This window comes from Vicugna pacos, chromosome 1, assembly GCF_048564905.1.
Source record: "Vicugna pacos chromosome 1, VicPac4, whole genome shotgun sequence".
NCBI lineage: Eukaryota > Metazoa > Chordata > Mammalia > Artiodactyla > Camelidae > Vicugna > Vicugna pacos.
The window spans coordinates 64,292,251-64,315,166 of record NC_132987.1 but is presented as its reverse complement, the minus strand read 5'-3'; the positions used below and the strand labels follow the sequence as shown (position 1 = coordinate 64,315,166).

General features: G+C 42.9%; 1 protein-coding gene across 3 annotated transcripts in view; it reads left to right on the top strand.

Annotated features, from left to right (window-relative positions):
• Nucleotides 1-22,916, top strand: part of LOC140697099 (kalirin-like) — a 112,698-nt gene that overhangs the window by 27,259 nt on the left and 62,523 nt on the right. The window contains exons 2-4 of one of the 3 annotated variants that reach the window (XM_072963940.1): nucleotides 9,571-9,854; nucleotides 11,062-11,166; nucleotides 14,583-14,678. In XM_072963940.1, the coding sequence (XP_072820041.1) occupies nucleotides 9,571-9,854; nucleotides 11,062-11,166; nucleotides 14,583-14,678 (485 nt within the window). The remainder of the gene's footprint in view (nucleotides 1-9,570; nucleotides 9,855-11,061; nucleotides 11,167-14,582; nucleotides 14,679-22,916) is intronic. The other 2 variants (XM_072963943.1, XM_072963939.1) reach the window with 2 other exon arrangements.

The window sequence follows — 22,916 nt, the reverse complement described above, 5'->3', positions numbered from 1 at the left end:
GGTGAGGACAGGACCCTGAAGGAGCCAGCAGTAGTTGATGGAGATCTGGACTGAGTTAGAACAGAATTCCAAAGGGTTCATCTAGATTAAAGCCAGAGGTGCTGACTTTTCACCCCCATGGAGATTGTTTTGTCTTTTGAAGAAGATCCTGATAGAAAGAGCTCATGTCCCAAAAGGCTCTGAATATGAAAAGGATTCCTGCCCTATGTGGCTCCCACCAGATTTGGAATCATCCCTGTGGTTCAGACCTCTGTGCACATGCTACCAAACAGGAACAGGAGTGTAGGGAAGAGAAGGGGACCAATGAGTAGAAATGAAGTAAGATATAGCCCAGTGCAATGTGCCTTTAAGGCTCAGAGTGGCCCTTCATTTTGTACTCTTAGTTTAATGGGAAAAACCAGACACAGATATTATAAATCAGAGATTTACATGTTCAAAAGTGTATTGAAAAACACATAAAGCCTGAGTAGAGTGGTGAGGTAAGGAATGGTGGGTTGGCAGAGGACTCACTGGAGAAGAAATTCCTGAATTAAGTGTGTAAAAGCTATGGCTTAGTGAGCAGGAGGCAGAGGCTTGTGTTATGCCTTTGAGACTTGAAACTCAAATTCCTTCTCCCATAAGAGATGGAGGAAGGAACATCCTGAGTTAAGATGTTTGCCAGGTTTAGTCTAACATTATGGTAGGAGCAATTGCAAGGGCAAGTTTCCTAGTGATAAGAAACAGTGTTTCTGGACCAGGCTGATTCTCCGCCTCCCCCATATCCTGTTGCTGTCACCATAGCAGCTTTCTTCCAGCACCACGTGGCCCAGACATCAAGATGGCCAACCAAAGGGGTTTCCGGGATGCCAGCCAAGCCAGGAACTGGTGGTGTGTAGCCTGAGGACCTCAGCTGAATGTGCAACCAGGAGACTGGCTTTGCTAAGCATTCCGCTAAAAGACCTGCCAGAGCCATTAGTACATCACACAAGACGTACTGATACTTGCTGGAGGTTTGGTGCTCTCTGGTTGAATTTGTGGATTTATTACCCAGAGGATTTTCACCCTTGACCTTGCCATGATACACCCTTCTCCGTATAAGCAATTTCCAGCGTGAAGAAAATGTATATATGATACTTCTATGATTTTGTATTAAGTGATTTATAGAAAGACAAAGGAAACAGGAATGTTTGAGTATATAAACTCTGCAGACAGATGTATTGAAATGCATTTGCCTTATGTAGCTCAAGTCTTGGAAAGCAATAAGGAGGAGTTTACAATTATTCCTGTATCATAGGAACTAAAGCAAGGCAGAAGAACAGGAAGTTAAAAGACTCTTCCTTAAATATCTAGTGGGTTTTAGGAATCTTTATGATTTCTTCTGATTTCAGCTCTTGGAGTCAATGCTTCCAATCCAATATTACAATGAACACCAGGGAGACTTTTATAGCCCTATTATATCCATCTGGATGATGAGTAGTGAAGTATGATTAATACAGAACAACTAGACCCCATATCTTTTAGCAATTACATAATACAGTATGTGAAAGACATGCCTTTGGCCTGTGATTGAATACCGTCACTGAACTCCAGAAAAGTGGATTAAAATGAGTTTCCCTTCTTGAGTTGTGCCCCTGAAGCCAGTAAAGAAAATGATGGGCGAACTCAGTGAGCTGCGCATCTGGGGCACCCTTAATCCACCCAGTGCTGTCTGCGCCTGTGCGTACTCTCTGGGCTATGAGTCTAGCCCTTATAAGGACACTGTTCCTGGTCTTTGGGGATATTAAACCCACAAAACTAATAGAATTGTCTTCTCATTTTGTCTAGGAGTTGTGGTCCTTCTTTACTTTCAACTCACTTTGAGATCAGTGGAAAGAAAGCTGAACCAGTATTTTGTGATTAGAAAAACAGTAGATGACAGCCCTGCGGATGCAGCTGTAAGGCATTTGCCACATGCTAAATTTGCATTCCTTGATGACTTGTACGCAATGTATTCTGCTTCCGAATTGTTTTGCAAATTTTACACTAAACTAAAAAGAGTAGAAGCCTTTTTTTTTTTTAGGTGTAACATAAAAGTGAAATAAATAGGAGCTGAACCTTTTAAAAAAGGGGATTGAATTATAAATGAGCAAAAGTTCTAGTATATTCATCTGCTACCCATGTTGTACATAAATATCTTATATTCTGATTGCTAATGAGAGGCTACCCAGGTAAAGGAATGTTCGACATAGACAGTGGGCTTATTAGGAGGTGTTCGGTGTGTAAACGCTCATGAGCTTTATTCCAGTTTTCATCTTCATGTCAGGCAGACAACTCTTATCTCCTGTGCTGCTTAGAAACATGCTGCTGTAATTCAAACACCTGAAATCATGGAGCCTTTGTCTCAAGGCTTAGGCTAATAGTATTGACGTGTTTATTCTAACCCCATGATGGTATCTGAGACCCTAATATCAACAGCTGTTCAGTTGCCTCATCGCCAGGCCCATCAGAAGCTCCCGTTCTGAGGGATACCCTGTAGATAAAGAGGCACCTGTCATCTCCGGGAAATAACGTGTGCTGCCTAAACTTCCAAATGTTCCAAACTAGCCCAAGGATGTGACTGCCTTATTCTGGGATGAGGTTTCAGGCACTGTGTGTAGGAGTGGTTACTGGAAGTGGGGATGGAAATGACACAGAACGGCAACTTGTAGCATTAAGTTTTTCCTTGTTTTCATGAGGCATGGAACTTTGAAGCTAAAAAATGGCCTTAAATTATCTAGTCTAACCTTTAGAAGAACATAGAGACAGAGTGAAGGAACATACAGAGTAAATTTCAGAGTCATGAAATTAGGGGAGATAGCTATGGTTTTATTTTTATTTAACTTAGATGGTACTCCCAGTGGAACTAGACACTTATAAACACTTCACAAATATTAACTTCTTAATCCTAATAACCCTGTAGGGTAGATACTAATATTCATTTAATGATGAGAAAACCAAGATACACAGAGATCAGGTAACTGGCTGAGAGTCACAGAGCTAGCCAGTGGTAGAGCGAGGCTTTGAATGCATTCTGTCTAATCTGTCCATTTTGTAGATGAAGAAACAAGAGACCTGAGTGTCTGTCCAGTGCTGCCACCTCTGTCATAATCCACTGAGTCAGCACCAGTGGATTATTCTTGGATCATATAATCAAGGCAGGAAAATTATACCACCAAAGTTTCTCTTTTAGTCAACTTGAACAAAAATATCATTAAGAGATGAATGTTGGCACCAAGAATTCTCTAGTCATTGGTAAAGCTTTGGAATGTGTTCTATGACCATGCATCATGTCGTCTTTTCTCAAATATTAACAAAGTGGGCATTTCAGAGAAGTGGCTTGGGAATTGGAGGAAGTAGGGATGAAAAATAGTATGGTAGTCTGCTGGTGGATGAGAGTTTATCGTTTGTTGGCTATTTAGATTTTCTTGATTTCATTAGTATCTTCATATTCCCATGACCAATCAAGTAAGCTTATCCCTCTCAGTCTTTGAAGAAGGACCTTCAACCTCATAGGTTACCTGTCATGTTTCCTATTTTTCCCATTTGTGGCTGAGAACTGAACTATAGGATGCATTTCTTATTGATCTAGAGGCACTGGTTTTTACCTTTTTATTTCTTCTTGAAACATTCTGCTTCATCCCAATTTCCTCCTTTGAAGTAGGTGTTTTTGGTTAGGAAGGGCACATTTAATTTTTTCCAGAGGAAAATTATATACTAATGTGCATAATGAAGCACCTAGGAGAATTCAGGAGGACGAGAACTTTTGCACACGATTGGTGGGAGTAAATCAGAGAGCAGTTGGCAGTACCTAGTGAGGCTGGTGGTGTGTATATGCTAAAACCCAGTGGTTCCACCTTGAAACAGATGCTTTAGAGTTGAGAGCAGGACTACTCAATATGCGATCTGCAGATGGTGAAGGTTTGTGAGTTGTGCTTCCAGTCCACAGTGAGGCAAGTATAGAAAAAGAGAGCAAGCATTTAGAGGCTTTTACAGCAATTTGATGTTCCATGACATCCGCCAGTGTGACTTTGTATTTTATAAAGGCATTGGCCCAAAACAGATTGGAAATAAGGAAAATGGGTCCTTTACCACAGGGAGTTTGGGAAGTACCGCCCTAGAGGAATTCTCACACATATGCAAAGAGACCTGTACAGGGTTACATATACTGCCTCTGTGTGTGTGTGTGTGTGTGTGTGTGTGTGTGTGTTTAACAACCTAAATGTCCCTTGTTAGGAAAATGTATTATAAATATCACAATATGTCCTATGAGAGAATATTATTCAACACTTAAAATGAATGAGCTAGATCAGCATGTATGAACATGAACAATTCTCAAGTAATTTTGAATAAAAGAGCAAGTGCAAAATGATACCTACATTATAATTATATATAAATATAAAATGCAAAGTAATACTATATTTGCATGTGAAGTAAATGTCTAACAACATGGACAGGAAAGCTGCACACCAAGTTCAGAAGAGAATTTAACTCTGGGAAGGAAAAATGGGGGATGAGATTGAGAATGAGTGAAAAAAAATTAAAAGGCTTTAACTACAGCTATAATCTTTTATTTCTTTTTTAAAAAGCTAAGCAAATGTGGCAGAAATGTTGCATTTATCGTATTTAGGTGGTGGGTACCTGGATGTTACACTTTTTCTATATTTCTATTTAAAAAATATCCCATAGTAAAGTTAGCCTCAGAACATGATTTTTTCTGATCAAGAAGCAAGTTGAACGTGCCAGAACATCCAAAGAACTTTATTCCCTGAAGGATCTAGGGACACATTTATCTTCCCAGTAACTTAAAACCAGATATCAGCCTTATGGGCAGTTTTTATGCCTCAGGGTTACAGAGTAAGCCTTGGTTCAGAACCCTGGAGAGATGTAACAATGCCTGGATTCTGGTCCTAGCTTCATGACTGACTAATTTGTGACCATGGATTTCCCATATACAAGCTTTCATCGGCTTATCTGTAAAAATTAGTGAGACTGAGATTGTTTTCAGCATGGAGATTTTATAACATGTAAATTATATATAAATGTATATTTGAAATGTTACATAGACTAGCAACTTGATGTTCCTTTTTATAATAATTACAGAGGCTAAAAGAATACATGAAAATTGCATCCAGAAAATAAAATACTTAGAAATAAATCTGACCAAGGAAGTGAGACTTTTATGTGGAGAACTACAAAGCACTGACTAAGGAAATTAAATGTGATTTAAAGAAATGGAAAGATACCCCATGCTCTGGGATTGGAAGAATTAATATTGTTAAGTGGCCATACTACCCAAAGCAATCTACAGATTTAATGTGATGCTTATCAAATTACCCAGGACATATTTCTCTGAACTAGAACAAATAATCCTGAAGTATATATGGAATTACAAAAGACCCAGAGTTGGCAAAGCAATACTGAAGAAAAAGAATGAAGCTGGAGGAATAACCCTCCCAGACTTAAGACAATACTACAGAGCTACAGTAATCAAAACAGCATGGTATTGGTACAAAAACAGACATAGTATCAGTGGAACAGAATAGAGAGCCTAGAAGTAAATCCACAAACTTTAGGTCAGTTAATCTTTGACAAAGGAGGCAAGAACATGCAATGGAGTAAAGACAGTTTGTTCAGCAAATGGTGTTGGGAAAACTGGACAGCTGCATGTAAATCAATGAAGTTAGAATACTCCCTCACACCATACACAAAAATAAACTCAAAATGGCTTAAAGACTTAAACATAAGACAAGACACTGTAAACCTCTTAGAAGAAAACATAGGCAAAACATTCTCTGACATAAATCTCAGCAATGTTCTCCTAGGGCAGTCTACCCAGGCAATAGAAATAAAAGTAAAAATTAACAAATGGGACCTAATTAAACTTATAAGCTTTTGCACAGCAAAGGAAACCATAAACAAAACAAAAAGACAACTGGAATGGGAGAAAATATTTACAAAAGATGAGACTGACAAGGGCTTGACTTCCAGAATATATAAACAACTCATACAACTTAGTAAGAAACAAACAACTGAATCCAAAAATGGGCAGAAGACCTAAACAAGCAATTCTCCAGTGAAGAACTACAAATGGCCAATAGGCACATGAAAAAATGCTCAATATCGCTAATTATCAGAGAAATGCAAATCAAAACTACAGTGAGGTATCACCTCACACCAGTCAGAATGGCCATCATTCAAAAGTCCACAAATGATAAATGCTGGAGAGGGTGTGGAGAAAAGGGAACACTCCTGCACTGTTGGTGGGAATGTAGTTTGGTGCAGACATTATGGAAAACAGCATGGAGATTCCTCAAAAGATTAAAAATAGACTTACCATATGATCCAGCAAACCCACTCCTGAGCATGTATCCAGAGGGAACCTTAATTCAAAAAGATGCATGTACCCCAATGTTCATAGCAGCACTATTTACAATAACCAAGATATAGAAACAACCTAAATGTCCATCGACAGATGACTGGATAAAGAAGTTGTGGTATATTATACAATGGAATACTACTCAACCATAAAAAGAATAAAATAATACCATTTGCAGCAACATGAATACACTTGGAGATTGCCATTCTAAGTGAAGTAAGCCAGAAAGAGAAAGAAAAATACCATATGATATCACCTATATGTAGAATCTTAAGAAAAGGAAAAAAGATAAACTTATTTACAGAACAGAAACAGACTCACAAACTTACGATTACCAGGAGCGGAAGGGGTGGGAAGGGATAAATTGGGAGTTTGAGATTTGCAGATACTAATATATATAAAATAGATAAACAACAAGTTTATACTGTATAGCATAGGGAACTATATTTAATATCTTGTAACTTAAGGTAAAAAAGAATATGAAAACAAATGTATGTATGTTCATGTATGACTGAAGCTGTACACCAGAAATTGACCCAACATTGTAAACTGACTATACATATATATATATATATATATATATACACACACACACACATATATACAAAAAAGAGAATACATGGAATAAACAGATGTAGGAATAGATTAAATATATGTGCAGTGGAGTCAGATCTGGGTTTTAATCTTGCCTCCCTGCCACTTACCAACGATGACCCTTGGTTTCCTGCAGGACTATTTCCTAAGATAATAATCTTACTACATAGTACCTATCCCAGCTTGGAAAGATTTAGTAAGATAACAGTATTACTGTTGTTGTTGTTACAAATCAGTCAATTAACTGTTGTGCCTGGAAAGGTACTAGAATAAATTCTCAAACAGCTCATTGCAGCCGTCTTCCAAAAATGGGATGAACCTAACAAGCCAGTTACTCTTTGGAGTAGCAATGAACTAAGCACACATTTGCTGGACTAAATGATGGCACGTTCTTTTGTAACTGTGCATCCAAAATGATTTAGAAATGGCCCTGTCTCAGTACAGGACCCTAACTAGATGGTGAGTTACAGATTGCTTCCAGCTCTTGAATGCTCTTTCACGTGGGCTGTGGGTGGATGGCCCTAACTGTTTACACAGAATAAACTTGAAACAACAAAACTAAGATTGTAACTCTTGATTTTCAATTGTACTTTGCAATCTGTATGCTTGCCATTAATTTGTACTGAATGCACCAAAGCAGGACCAGATGACCGAAAAGAAGAATGATCAGTCAAAATTTGCACTGGTAAATCTCAAAACCAGGCTATGGAACAGAAAATTTGGGCAGTCATCCCTCTTGCTTAGTAACACAAGGCACAGTTAATGTGGCTGGGCCTCTAGCTCTGCTGTCACGACACATGCTGAAAAAGCTACATTTTGAAGGCTTGGATTTAAGAGAGCCTTGTGATACCACAGGGGCCTGGTGACTGAAATCTTCTGCAGCTTATCAGCAGAAAGATAAGAGAGGCCCTAGTTCCACCACCAGTGCGGTGGAGATGTTTATCACTCAGTCTTCTGAGAACAGGAGTCTGACCCATACCAAACACTTCAGAAATAACGTCAAAATACTCAAGACATAGCCAGCACGGAGTTCTCCGAGATAAGATTACCACTTTGTCCTTAAAGGGATGCCAGACAAGTCAGTCGATCCCCAAATATTCCCTGAGCAGAGCAACCCTGTGAGTTATCCTTCATCCCAGGGGACTTGGGGAGCTCAATTTTTAAACCACTACATGCAGATATTCTGCTGTTGTTTTCCAAAGTATGCACAAGACTCTAGCCATATCTAAGAGAGTTTCCACAGGGGCAAGAGCCTGCGCTTGGTTCCTCCAAAATCAGCCAGTTGTAGAAGCTGGAGGCAGCTCTCTGTTGGCAAAAGCATTTATCCATCTTATTTCAGGATTTTGTTCTAGTGTATTGGCTATGTCTAGCCCTAGGGCTTCCAAGGCCGGGTTAGACCTCTAGCTGAGGTCTAGGATGAAGTCATTTTAGAAAAAGATGATTTAATCTTAGATGAGTAGGTGTAAAAAGCCTCTGTGATAATTTGTTCAAATACCTCATCGTACGGTTTAACTATCAATATGCAAACTGGTACCGGGGCAACAGGGCCCATCACGGATTGAGCTGAAGCTGGTCAGGACTTCTCCCAAGACCCTTTTGGCAATGAGAAGAAATAGCATAAGAGAGACAACCCATGTTTGATATGTCATCCAGACACTAACCATATCTCTTCCTGCTCTGAAACACTTCACATTGATTACTTTGTCCTCCCAGTGCACAGTCCTAGTGTGGCCTTCAGGATTCCAGTCCCTCGTACCCAGGGCTGTGCCGTATGTAGTTACTGGATTAATTAAAAACCTACAGACAAAAGCCCTTTCTCTTGTGGCTCTTTTCAGTAGAATCTCACACTGAAGTTCATACTCCTCCAGTTCACTATTAAATGTTTTCACTATTCTTTCTATCCAGTGTCTCCTCCTCTGTTCATCTTTATTTCATTCAGAGGATCTACTTAAGGGCTGTGCTAACTTATTTTTCCATTTTTCCTGCCTCTGTGCTTTCGTTCCCACTGTCTCCCGCTTTTGGAATTCCTTCTCCCTTCTCTTCTACTTGGACACATCTCTTCCATTAAACCTTTTCAGACCAGCCGTGCTGACACTGATCTGACCCTTCTCTGAACTCTGCTTCCTTATCTTCTAGGTCTGTGCCAGGCCTTTGGCAATTAATCACATACCGCTGTAGGGGCTTATCTTTATTTTGCATGTTCTGTCTTACTCTTTTGCTGCTCTCTCTCTCTCTCTCTCTTTGTGTGTGTGTGTGTGTGTGTGTGTGTTTCTGTAGCTAGATAAGGGGCCTATGAAAATAAAGCCTACGTCTTACACATCTTCAGAATATTCATAGGTGCTTCATGACGTTGCTTTTGGTTAATGGTTCTTGCTTAGGATGATGGGAATTTCTCCATGAAGGATGAAGTCTTTGTCTTCTGCCCACTGAGTGACTGTCAGCTGTTACCTCCCAGAGAGGGTTTCCTTGACCGGGATCTGCAGTTGGCCCCGCCATCCTGCCCTGTGTCCTGGCTTCCTGAGGATGGAGCTGCCTTGCTCGCAGGCTGGCAACCTGCCTTAACTGCCCCTGACACGGCTATGTCTTCTGTTCTTTTCCAGCAGATGCATATTCTCATTCCTCAAGTGAAAACGGAGGCAAGTCCGAGTCTGTGGCCAACCTGCAGTCCCAGCCCTCCCTGAACTCCATCCACAGTTCCCCTGGTCCCAAGCGCTCTACCAACACCCTGAAGAAGTGGCTGACGAGTCCCGTGCGCCGGCTCAACAGTGGGAAAGCTGATGGAAACATCAAGAAGCAGAAGAAAGTACGAGATGGTCGGAAGAGCTTTGACCTGGGATCGCCCAAGCCTGGGGATGAGACGACCCCTCAGGGAGACAGCGCTGACGAGGTACTCGCCCGAGGCCCCGGTGCCTGCCATCAGGGAGGGGCTCCGACATACCTCCTCCTGGAGCCCTGACAGGAACCCTCCCCTGGGTTTGTAACTAGCCAGTCTCTCGTTCCCAGGAGTTGGTCTTCTTGGGCCTGGGTGATCTTTGCATTCTCAAGACCTTGCCAGTCTGCTCTGTGACCAACTTGGAGACTAACTGGCCCAGGGTGTCCAGCAGATAGGCACCATTTTGCCACATTTGGAGACGGGGGCTTGGGTCCCTGGGGTGCCAGCTGGCCGCCAAGTCCCCAGACTCTGTTAGAGACTACACAAACCCTGCTGGGCCTGTTTAGAATAAGAAGAAAAGGATGGAGATCATTTCACTTGGAAAACAGACAGCTGTATTGGGGGATTAGGGCTGTTTTTGAGTATCTTGAGCAGTACCACATGTAAAAGGGGGTAGATAATTCCTGGTTGCTCCAGAAGGGAGAATTATGATTAATAGGTGAAGGTTTGCAGTAGGCAAGGTTTCAGCTGAGAGAGAGAAGTTTACCAGGTGAAGGGTGGGGCGGTTCGTCAAGTGATGAAACAGGCCTTCCTGAGAACAAATAAACACCCATCCTGGAAGGGTGTCAGGTCGTCCTCACACGATGGTCAGAGAGACCTGTGTTAGCCAAGAGGCCACACTGAACAGCAGCCTCTTACATCCCTTCCAAAGCTGAGGTTCTGTGATCAAATGATAGTGGCTATGTTTTGGTTGGGGAATGAGATAACTGTTTTATCTGGCAAACTAACCTACTCTAGTCACCGACGCGGCTAAGAAATTCTTCCTAATGTGTAACCAGACTCTCTTTGTAAATTTACTCTGTCTGCCTTTTCTGCCTCTGAAAGTAGGCGGGAGAGCCTGGTGATATCTAAATTGTGGTTTAATAGTCCTTCGTAAACTAGAAAAGTTAGTTTCTCTCTGACCGCTCTTTCAGCTTTCTCTTTTCCTGCCTAATCAGTAAGGTTTTCTGTGTGTGTGTGGTTTCCCCTGTCTGGTCCTCACTGTCCTTTGAGATGAGCAGGTGAGCCCATTCCACAGAGGAGGACACTGAAGCCAAGAAAATAGGAGTGTGTTAAGAGAGGAGGGTGGCTTATATGTTACTTCTTAAAACACCCCAAGTCCTGAACCAACTGGCATCTTTAACTGTAGGAAACAGTGACTAATGCTGCTCTTTTGTTCTAGAAGAGCAAGAAGGGGTGGGGTGAAGATGAGCCAGATGAAGAGTCACACACCCCCCTCCCTCCGCCTATGAAGATCTTTGACAACGACCCCACGCAGGACGAGATGGTAGGACTTCTTCGCTTTCTCACTTGGAAGAGCAGTGTGTAAATCACAGGGTTTCATTGTGGGGGTGTGGTGGGGGTAGTGACACTCTCTCTCCCTTGTTATCTCTTACACCGTGTGGGCTCGAAGCAATGCACATTCCGTCTGTATTGGGTAGGGATCCCCCATTCCTGGAGGTCTGACTTCAGTCTGCACAGTGGAGGGGTGCGTGTAGAATTCGCAAAGTGGGAATCTGCCTAGTATCTCGTCCTGTTGATGGAGGGTAATGGCTCTGTCTTTGGAAGCAGCAGATCCAAAAAAAAAAAACCTGTTTATCTCAAAAAGGAATCTGAGGTGGTTCAAGGTCATGATCATTTTGGTGTACCTGACTGTTCAACCTATGTTTCAGTAATTCTTTTCCTTACACGCAACTCTGAGATCCAAATCACAGCAACCTCCAGCCAAGCCCAGTGCTGTTAAAATTCTGCAACCACAGCATGAGGGTTGGAGATGCTGCTAAGGGGAAGCTGTTGTCAAAGATTGCCAACCTGATATACCAGGTTGCCCCAGTTGTTTGATTTGCAAAATCCCTTGCTCACTGGTGTCTGAGACACGAACATCCACCAAGCCTCTAAGCACAGGGTGATCATCTTGATTGTTCTGGAACAGAGACTCAGGTTGGATGTGCTTCAGGTACTGGCTGAGGCTCGGTCAGGTCCCTGCTTTCATTGTGTACCCCGTCACCGGCCTTCCTGACCAAGCACGCTCCCACTTCATCGTGCTTCTCCTGCCTCCTCTCAGTGTTGCTGTCCCATTGGACACTGGAGGCTGAAGTGGTGATTTCGGTTTTTGATGGTCCTTTGCATTTGCTTTCCAGAGTGCTGTTTTATTGGGTTGGTGGTGGTGATTAGCCATCCCTCCAGGGTCTCCTGATGCTCTCCAGTGCTCTGCCCTGCAATCGGCAGCCCCTTCAGGGCAGGGAGCAAACCTTTACACCACCACCCGGATACAATTCGGAAAGTATTGTGTGCAGATGCTTCGGTGTTCCTGGTGATATCCCAAGCCTTGCTTTAATTCTCCCTGCTTCGTGTTTGGATCGGTAACACCCAGACATTGGTTAAGGCCTTACAATGTGCTAAGCTAGTGGGACATTGTCTAGGGACAGGCCCATGACTAAGAATGGTCACCGCCCCGCTCTGTGACTCACCCAGGAGAAACACACAGGTGTGGCCCTTTGTAAGATGATGTTGGTGGCCCTGGTCTCCAGGGCCAGCTCTGACTGTGGACTGATGGGAAGCAGGCAGCATGGCATGGTGCCATCCAGGATTCCCAGGGGTGGAAATGCCTGTGCTTCGCCTTGAGATGGGAACCAGAACCTACTTACTGTGTTCCCAGAGGCCTCCTGTGAGATGTTTTAGAAACAGTGTTAGTGTGTGGGGGGAGCAGGGCGCTCAGGTCACATTATCTGCCACCCCATACAGCCCTCCACATGGCAGTGCCAGCTTGCACGAGATAAGTAGAGGTCACGAACCCTTCCCCTCGAATTCCCTCACACACAATTTGTTTTGGGGAAAGGATGTTATGTTGTTTCTGGATAATTTTTAACAGAATGTGGACTTACCCTCAGACGTTTGTGTAACCCTTGGAAAGGGTTAGAGCAGGTGGCATTAGCCCCATTTTAGACACGTTAACCTCCACGGTCCTGCTGTTTGATTTCTGAATGTTTGTTTTTCTGGAATATTTGGGAGTGGGATGAGCTTCAGAGTTTCTAGCAAACGGAGTTGGATTTATTAAAATAATTTTTACCACTATGTTAAAGGAGTTTTTAAAAGATTGCCCATTCTCACGTACGATAGATTCCCCTCGTTTGCTTCCATTTGTTCATATGCGTGTATGTTTTATTTTTATAATTATAATATGCATATGCTGTGTTCAAAATCCTATAGTTTTAATGTTTATAAAGTTAAATATTAGTAATATTTAGTATTTCCTAAAATCTTATTAGTTTTACCTTCAGAACTGTAATTTCAATAGCCAAGGTATTAAAATTATTTCACTTATTTGATGTATTTGATGTAATCTGCTTGACCAGCCTGTCTGGGGACATCCAAGGTTGTTGACTCTAGGTAATTCGGGTACAAATCACTTGGCGTATACAGCATTTGTTCTTTTGACTTCTGTCCTTGGAATAAGTTCCCGGGGTAAGATTACTAGATCAAAGGGTAAATAACCTGCATTTCCCAACAGACTTCAGCTCTTTTCCTGTGTTCCCCAGGAGAGAGTGTTGCGCTCTCTCTCTCTCTGTTAATTACATTTATTTGATTTTTTTGGCCCATCTCAGAAGCAAAGACCTAAAGTGAGTCTTAGATTAAACAACAAGAAGCTTCCTTTTTGAAGTTTTTCCCCCTTAAGGGACAAATCTGAAGCCTGAGCCCAGCCAGGCCAGTCAGCTCACTACTCCCACAGTCGCTAGCCCATGAGTCCTGGGCTCCGGGAACACCATTGCCCTCCGCCTTGATGTGCAGGGCAGGGAAAAGCTTACACATGCGTGTAGGGTTAACCATTTCTCCCCCTAGTTTCTTCTCAGGTTTGAGAAGGAAGGAAAAAAAAAATACCATCCCTCAGTGAGCTGGAATCCCCAGACCACTGAATGGACAGGCACCTGGGCCAGTCCTTAACTGCTGGTGTTGGGGTGGGGGGAAGGTAGGCCCTGGGCTGGAGCCCTGTTTCACTGTGAATGGGATGGTCCCCGGTTGCTCCAGCGTGAGACACACAAGTCCTGCTAAAGCTCTTTATTACTTCCAAGTGTTTCAGTTAGGGGGCCTTACCAGGAACAGCTGTGTTTGTGGAGGAGTGTGTGGAGTGTGTGGTGTGTGTGTGTGTGTGTGTGTGTGTGAATGGGGGGGCAGTTTCTTGTCTCCAAGTGCCCTACCCCTAGAATTTCTACTTGACACACGATGACAATCTATATTTACCATCTTCATCTAAGTAGAGCAAGGACAATTTCTCTTCTTTGGACACAGCCGAGGAGGCTAGGTCTGTTGACCGCCTGTTTCCTGGAATGCCAGTGGGCAGCCCTGTAGTGGCCAGTCCTATCACACACACCCCTCCCCCAGCCCCTGTTGCTGTCAGTGGGTGCAGCCCTCCCTTGTTGGCCTCCTGGGAACTCAGTGACCCCTCCCTCAGCTCCTCTGGGGGCCTGGCTAGGGAGAGCCTCGAACCCCCTCTGCTCTGCTCCTGGCCAGAACTCCTGACAAGGGGTCAGACAGACCAGCCCCACACCCTCACTACCCCCCACCTCCTTCTGTCATCTCTTCCCTCTAATCATAGAGCTTTGCTTCCCTTGCCTGCCTTGAGCTTTGGACTTGCGTGTGGCTTCCTAATTGCTATTCTGCATTCCTCGCTAATCTGCTTTTCCTTTGCTGCTCAATGTCTTGCAGTCCTCCTCTTTGCTAGCAGCCCGGCAGGCTTCCACCGAAGTACCGACTGCTGCAGACCTTGTCAGTGCAATAGAACAGTTGGTCAAAAGCAAGCTGGTAAGTGGGGTCCTGGAGGCAGTTCTGTGTGTCTCACCTCCATGTGGCTCCCGGGGCCTGACATCTCTCTGCCATGGTCTCCTTTGCAACTTTCCTCATTTCTGCTATAGGATTGTTTCCAGCTAACGATGGTTTCTAAAAAGCTGCACCCCAAAGTCCTTTTTGGCTTTGTTTGGGAATGGGCATGGGCAATTAACAGGTCCTTTTGGGATTGTGACATTGATGAAAGGTGAAAAGTATCCAAGACAAAATAGCCTCCCTGTAAGCCTGGTCCCCTGGCCAACAGGGAAATGGACTGATGTGTGTCTGGTTAGCCCTGGTGCTAACTTTGCTGCTGAGACACAGAACATGGATTGGATCTTTGAAAACACCAGATTATTTGGATAGTTTTATTGGGGGACCTCAGATAGTTTTCTAGCTCGCAAAGTCTTGCAAAAGTAGATTGCTGATTATACAGGGGAATGGGCTAAAGTATGCAGACGCCTCATCACAAGAAATTAATGGAGATGGTGCATGTCCCCATCATGAGATTATGCCACTGAAAACTGGTCTAGTTTGTGACAGTATCATGGACCAATTAGACCGTTGGAGGGAAGTTATGAGTCTGAGCTCATTTAGGGTTTGGGCATAATGCTGGTGAAAGAGCTCCTTTCTGGTGTTTTCTTTTTTAACATTTTTAACTTTATGAATTTATTTTACAATATCATATTTTTAAGTTGAAGTATAGTTGATGTATAATATTACATGTTCCAGGTATACAATATAGTGATTCACAATTTTTAAAGGTTATACTCCATATATAGTTATTATAAAATGTTGGCTGTATTCCCCATGCTGTGCAGTACATCCTTGTAGCTTATTTTATACCTGATAGTTTGTCCCTCTTAATCCTCCACCTCATCTTGCCCCTTCCCCTCCCTTCTCCGCACTGGTGACTAGTTCCATCTGTGAGTCTGTTTCTTTTCTGTTATATTCACTAGTTTGTTGCATTTTTTTACATTTCACATGTAAGTGATATCTTACAGTATTTGTCTTTCTTTGTCTGAATTATTTCACTTAGCATAATGCCCTCCAAGACCATCCATGCTGTACACCAGAAACTAATACAACATTTCAAATCAACTGTACAGCAATTAAAAAGCAAAGCAAACAGACAACCCATTTAAAATATGGGCAGAAGACCTGAAGAGGAAATGCAGATGGCCAACAGGAACGTGAAAAGTTTCTCAACATCACTAATATCAGGGAAATGAAAATCAAAATCACAATGAGACATCATCTCACACCTGTCAGAACGGCCATTATCAAAAAGAATATAAATAACAAATGTTGGCAAGGATGTGGGGAAAAGGGAAACCTTGTACACTGTTGGTGGGAATGTAAATTGGTACAACCACTATGGAAAACAGTATGGAGGTTTCTCAAAGACCTAAAAATAGAACCACCATATGGCTCAGCAATTCCACTCCTGGGCATATATCCAAGAAAAAAAAAAAACGTTAATTCAAAAGGAGCTCATTTTTTGGATAGCTTGTTTGAGTAGGACTGTTCTTCTACTCCCATATTTTCACTCCCATATTTTAAGTGTATCACTACAGGATGACAGTTTGAAGCATTTTCCTTTCCTTTGCTATCATCCATGTTACTCATTTGGTTTTTCCTGCAACTCTCATTAGGATAAATGTGCTTCCTCCAGACTTCTGTTGGGCAGTCCTGTTAATCAGCACTTCTCCACTTGGTCCAAGAATTAAAGGAAAGTGGTGGATGGATGCTCTCTGGGGAAGGCTGCCTGATAATAATTTTGATTACAGTAACTCCCTTTTCAAATATCCCAACTTGCAGAGTACCAATGAAATTTAACACATACGACTTTCTTCTTCTCTTTCTAATTTTCCTTCCTAATTAAAAAAAAATTAGCTGATATTTTAGTGCTAGTGTCAAACTCCTGAAGGTTGGTTTTCCCGCCATCTCTGCCTGTCTCAAGGGTGGGAGTTGAGTGCTCTCGTGGGCATTACCTTGACTTTTCAAAGCCCATCTCCCTGATCACTCTTCACTTACTTGCCTTTTCTCTCCACCCTGATCCATACGTCCTCTTCATTCTCCAGATAACCATTCAAATTTTTTTCCTTAAAAAATCATCTGTTTATTTGCATTTTCTCTTTCACCACCTGGGCAAGGGCCCTGACCTCATGCCCAGAGTAGCTGTTGCTTATTCCTTCTCCACCCTCATCTGCCTCCCAGCCTCACTCCATCATTGCCTCCCTCCTCAGTGAGGGCTCCCTGCCTCCTTCTTGCCGGTATGAGCAATGGTCTCCAGTGTGGGGGCACCTTGAGGTATGCAAGATGGGTTTTTGACGTGCTGAAGGAAAACATTAGAATCTCTTTAACTCATCATTTTTAAATGGCTTTGTGTATGTTTTATTATGTACATAATGATAACACAGGAGTACAGAAATATAATTTATAAATAAGTTGCATGTTTTGGGAGTGCATGACCAAAATTGGGTTTACTAATTAAAGTATATAATCAGAGTTTGGAGAGCCCTGTCCCGTGGGAAAAGTCCACAGTTACCCAGGAGTCTCATGTTTTGAAGTCTGTTCTCCAACCTACATTTGCAGCACCCACGTATGATTCTGGCAGAGGGACTCTGCTCCAACTAAATTGGTTTCTTCACTATCCCCCAACATGCGTTTGGCTTTCCTTCCCCCATATGTCTGTTCATACCACCCTACTTGTCTGGAATGTTCTTCCTCTTATTTTGGCTTATCTAAAACACAGTAATAGCCCTTCCAGGTCCCACTCAGATCCTATTTCTGCACAGGGCTTTCCCTGACCAGCCCAGACCAGATCTCTTCTGCAGTCCCACAGCAGTTTCTGTGTAAGCCACCAACTGCCCGGGACAGCTCTTAGACAGTCCCGTTGTGTTATTTGTTAAAATATCTTCATCTTTTCATTTGCAGCTTACCTCTGCAGCTAAACGATGAGTCATTTAGGACTTTATTTTCTCCTCCTTGTATTAGTGTGCACAGATCTTTGACGTTTACATCAGTGAACACTTGTTTCCAAAAGTCTGTATTTTTTCTCGTCTTGGGTTACCTTTTTCTTACTACTGCTGTTTACGTTAGCCTGTCAGGAGCCTCTACAGGCCTCGAGTTTGTGTGATCAGTGTTAAACATGTGAGTGAAGATGCTCAGAAGCCCCATAAGAGCAAAGGTCCCAGAGGAGAGGGAGTGTAGGGGGGTGTTGGAATTTATCAGCCCTGTAACAGGCTCTCAGCAAATAGCTTTTGGATGAATGGTCTTCCTGTGGTGATCTTACCGTAATAAGGGCTTTAACATCTTCCACCAAGAGCTGCTTTTTGAGGACTTGCAGTGAGCCCAGAATTACAGAGATTTCTTTGGCCAAACACATAAAACCAAGCCTATGCCACGGAAAGAAATGAGAGGGCAGTGGTTTGGTTTCTCAGAAGCTTCTAACCAAAATTCGATCCTTTCTCCTTTCCTCTACTTTCTCTTTCTCCCCATCCCAGTCCGTAGCTGCTGTGGGGTAGCGAGGGAGCACCAGGAGGTGGTTGTTACCTCAGCCGTATTTGAGAATTCTGAGTTGCGTCTTCACCCAACAAGACTGATATGCCCAACCCCTTGAGCTTGTTAACTTAGGAGAAGATAAAATCTAGGGCCCATAAAAGTTCTGGAGTTTTTATTTGACTGTAAGTATAATAGTGTGCCAGCTGCCAAAATAGCCAGTGCAGCCATCATAGGCTGGGCTGATGAAAGTACAATGTATGGGTCAAGGGGAGTAATGGCCCCATTGTACTCTGAGCTCTTCAGACCACACCTGTCATGAGTTGTGTGTGAGTCATGCTTTACGTTCTGAATGCAGCATTCTAAAATGTTCTTGAACTCAACAGAAGGGCCCTGGAGGAGGTAACCAATATCATGTGGTCCATGTTATTTAAAGGAAAGTTGAAGACACCAAACTGAAGTATGGGGAGGAGTTAGGAGAGAGAAGACACACAAGAGCTGTCTTCCAAAAACTGAGCAGTACTATGGGAAGGAAGGGCTGGTCTCATTCTTGGTGGCTCCAGAGGACAGAACCTGTGCGTGGAAGTTAGTTCAATATAAGAAGAACTAATAAGGTCCTTCCCAATTTACAGAGTCTGGAAATGTTACAGGAGCATCTGGTATACTTGGACTTCCGTATCTAGGGCTTAGATTCTTTGTGCTTTCTTTTTTGGTTGCTCAAGAGATGGCACCAAATTCTGTAGTTAGAATTCATTTGGCGCCCCCCACCCCCTGCTCTGCCCTAAAGCCATGAGATCCCTTGTGTCCCTGAGTCCCAAAGCTGCCCTTGGTGCTTTATGGTCACATGATCATGACTACACCAATACTATGGCCTCGAGGAGCTGTTTCCTCTGGCATCCCTCTGTGGAAGACATTCCTGAGCTAGTTGAAAAAGAATAGTTTGGATTTCCACCACAAATGTCTAACCCCAAGTCACAAACCTGAAATGTCATTTGCCTGGAAAATCCAGACTTCAGTTTTTCTACTGTAAAATGTCTTTTCCTACTCCTATCCCCAATTTGCCTGGGAATGACTGAGCTCTAATACTTTTTTGTTGGAGGATTTTATACTGATTTTTATAAAAGGGTGGGGCAGCTTGGAGGCTAGTGTAGTAGGTGGTGCTGGACCAGCTCCCTTACCTGTTGTTTTATCAGATGAACTTTGACCTCTCCCCAAGAATTTCATTTAGAATTCTGTTGAGTTTCATTCACTAAATTCTTGGATTCCTGCTATGTGCTAGTCCTGTCAGCACAGAACCTTCCTTAATGGAGTTCACAGTGTAGGGTTAATGCTCACAATCCTTTCCTGCCTGGACTGTTGCAACCATTTCCTCCCTGATTTCAGTCTGACATCTCTTTATGTGACTACCAGAGGGATCTTGCTTTTCTTTCATTTTTTTCCTTTTTTTTAAAAAAAAAATTTAATAGTTCTTTTCTGAGTAATAAGAGCATTATATTCTCATTCAAGAAAAATTGGAACAATAAGAGTTTAAACACAAATAATCTCCTAACATCATCTAGATACATTCAGTGTTAAAATTTAGATGTATTTTCTCCTAGACCCTTTTTAAAATAATGTAGTTAATCACAGAGTATATAAAATTTAACTCCTATTTTCCTTTACTGTCATATCTGAGCTATTTTCCCAAGTCATGAAAAGCTCTTAGGAGCATTCAGACTGATCTTTCTAAAACTTAAATTCAATCATGTTAACTTCCTTGCTTAAAATTCTCCCATCATTGGTCTTAGAAAGTTAAGTCTCTACTTCTTTTTTTTCTTTAATTGAAGTATGTTTGATTTACAATCTTGTGTTTAGGTGTAGAGCATAGTGATTCAGGGAATTTTGCAGATTATATATGCTACACACAGGGCTCCTTGTGATCTGATCCCTGTGTACTTCTTCAGGGTTATCTGTTTCACTCCCTACCTCTTCTTTCCCTAGTACCCACTCCCCGCAACTTATATAACACAGTTACTTGCCAGTCCCCCGCTCCTCCCACTTCACAGGCTATACCCTACCTACACCAGGCAGCTTTCAGCTTCCCCAGGCTGTCCTATGCAGTTTCACAACTTGATCCTTTACTCTCAGTGCTACTTCTGCCTGGAACGTCCTCCCACTGGTGTATCCAGTGAAATCCTTTCCACTTCTCAATCCTCAGTTCAGGCACTGCCCCTTCCATTAAGCCTTTCCCTTCCTGCCTCACTCCACCATAAAGCTGCGTGCCCCTTTTATTCATCCCCCACAGTACCCTCCTGTCTAGAAGAATGCCCATTGTAACTTGGATTATGGTGGGCAGGGAACCATATCTTATCCATCTTCATTTCTCCAGCACTTTGCAAATATTCAGCATGTTGTAGAAGCACAATAAATGTTTGCTTGAGTACAAACAAATGATCGGTCAAATGAATGCTGTTCACGGGGTGTGTAAAGGGCGCTTCTGGGAGCCCAGAGGAAGGGCATTTTATGGGTACGTGATCCAAGATCGAGCTGACAGGCAACGTGTTCTTTTTTTTTATTGTGGGGACAGCCTTCATCCATACTTAATATGCTTTTTTGAATTCTGTTTGCATTTCTGTTCCCTGACCTTGCATCGGCTGTAGGAGCACCCATTGGCAACATTTACTGCTTCCTCCTTTGTACACCTATTCCTTTGTCTACTGAGACTGCTGTGGCCCTGAATCCCAGACAGGGCAGAAGTCCTCCCTGTGGCTGCCCAGCTCACCACTCATCCACCAGCCACCTTGTACCCCCCACCAGGAGCAGCACAGACAGTTGCAGGTCAACCCTACTTAACTTGGCTGGAACCCCGTGTCCCAACTCTAGCACAGGCAGCCAGGTCCTCAGAGGGAATCATTTTTGAATTATTTTAAGTATTATAGCCAGTGCCACTATTTGAGACAGATCACCCAGCATACAGCTTAATCAAACCCTGTATTTCCCTCTTCTTCCTCTCTCACTGCCTCTGCCCTCCTCAGCTCCATCCCAGAGACTCTTTCCCCAGATATAACTTGGGCTCCTTTGCTAATATAACAGGTCAGGCAGGAGGAGATGGAACATATTTCCTCGTGTGATACCTTGGACTTTTCAGGTGTCCTTCATTCTGTAGAAGAGTTGAGAGCAGAGCAGCCAAGCTGGATGGTCCCCAGGAGGGCCTTGCAGCAGAGATGTGAGCCTGTTTCCCAGGCCTTGCAGCCAGCACCCTGCCAGCCAACAGGCTGCAGAACAAAGGCTGGAACAGGACAGTGGGGACAGGGGGAGGGGAAGTAAAAGGCATGTAATCAGATCAGTCACCAGCTGAGTCCATCTGGGTCCATCTGGGGAGCCTGTCCCTGGTGATGTCACTAGGGGACATGGCACATGTCGTTGGAAAGCCCATCTGTCCGGTGGCTTGTCAAGCCTCAGCACCAGACACTCATTTCCTTAATCACTGGCTACAGATCCTGAATCTGTAAATTTAGCTAAACTCTTCTTGACCTCTCTATATTTTTAGCCTGTGCTCCTTCTCTGGAGGACAACTTCCATGGTTGATTACTTGTTCTGTGAAATACCTTTATGTCAAGTTTAAAGAAAGCTCTCAAGCTTGAAGACCCTGTCCTCTTAATTCTAGTGTCTAGTGTTGGTGCCACATTCATGTTTGGTTCTCGGAACATTCTGTTGATTTGTGGGTGGAGTTGGGGAAAAGAAAGTTGACATCTCTTCACGGCCTTAAGTTTTTCAGCCTTCAGTTCTAATACTCTCCACCTGTTTCATGTAATGGCCCACTGGTCACCTCATGCACTTTATGTATCCTGGACTTTTCCTGCCTCTGTTCAGCCTATGTTGAAATACAGCAGCTAAGCGAGTGACGGGTACTCCAAATGTGGGCTGTTTAAGACCATGCCCAAGCCATTTGTTCCTGCTGCCTTTGGGGGCACTTCTTGATCTTTGTGACTTTAACCTTAGAACTGATCAGAGTCTTTTCAAAGACTATTGACGTAAAGCCTTTCCTTTTCCTACAGCGGCTGCAGTAGACAAGCATCTTGTATAGATGGTTTGGATTACTCTTCCATATTTTATTTACAGTTGCCCACCTTGACCTTGATCTCTGGTCTTACTGTTTGCCCACATTGCTTCTGCCAATTTGCATAATGAAATGCTAAGCATCACTGTGTGATCTTTCTTCCACGGCACTTGTAAAAATGTTAAGATTGACCCCATTTTTGAGCATCCTTATTGTTAACAGTTTCATCCGTGGGAACGGTAGGGGAAACTCAGCATTGTAGAGCATTTCTTATTTTTCAAAGGGTTTTACAACTGTTGTCTCTGTCTATTCCTTCACAGTCTATAGAAAGGAGAGACCCAGTTTGCAAATTAAGAAAAATTGAAACATAGAACAATTTTAGCTGTCTCACTTAAGATGATTCAGGGGTTAGCAGCTGCGGATGCTAGTCCCTGGATTAGAATCCTTTACCCTTAGCTCTTTCTAGAGTAACATATTAATCCCTTTAACTTGCTTCTCAGTCCTGCAACACCTTAATTAAAAGATGAAAGAAATTAATGAATGAAAGAAGGCCCTTGGTAAATAACCTTAGCAAAGATGTTTTTAGAAAAGGGTAAATCTCTTCACCTTTTCTTATCCACATCTCATTGGCCTCTTCACAGAAAATTGTAGCTGATTTTACCAAACAAATTCTC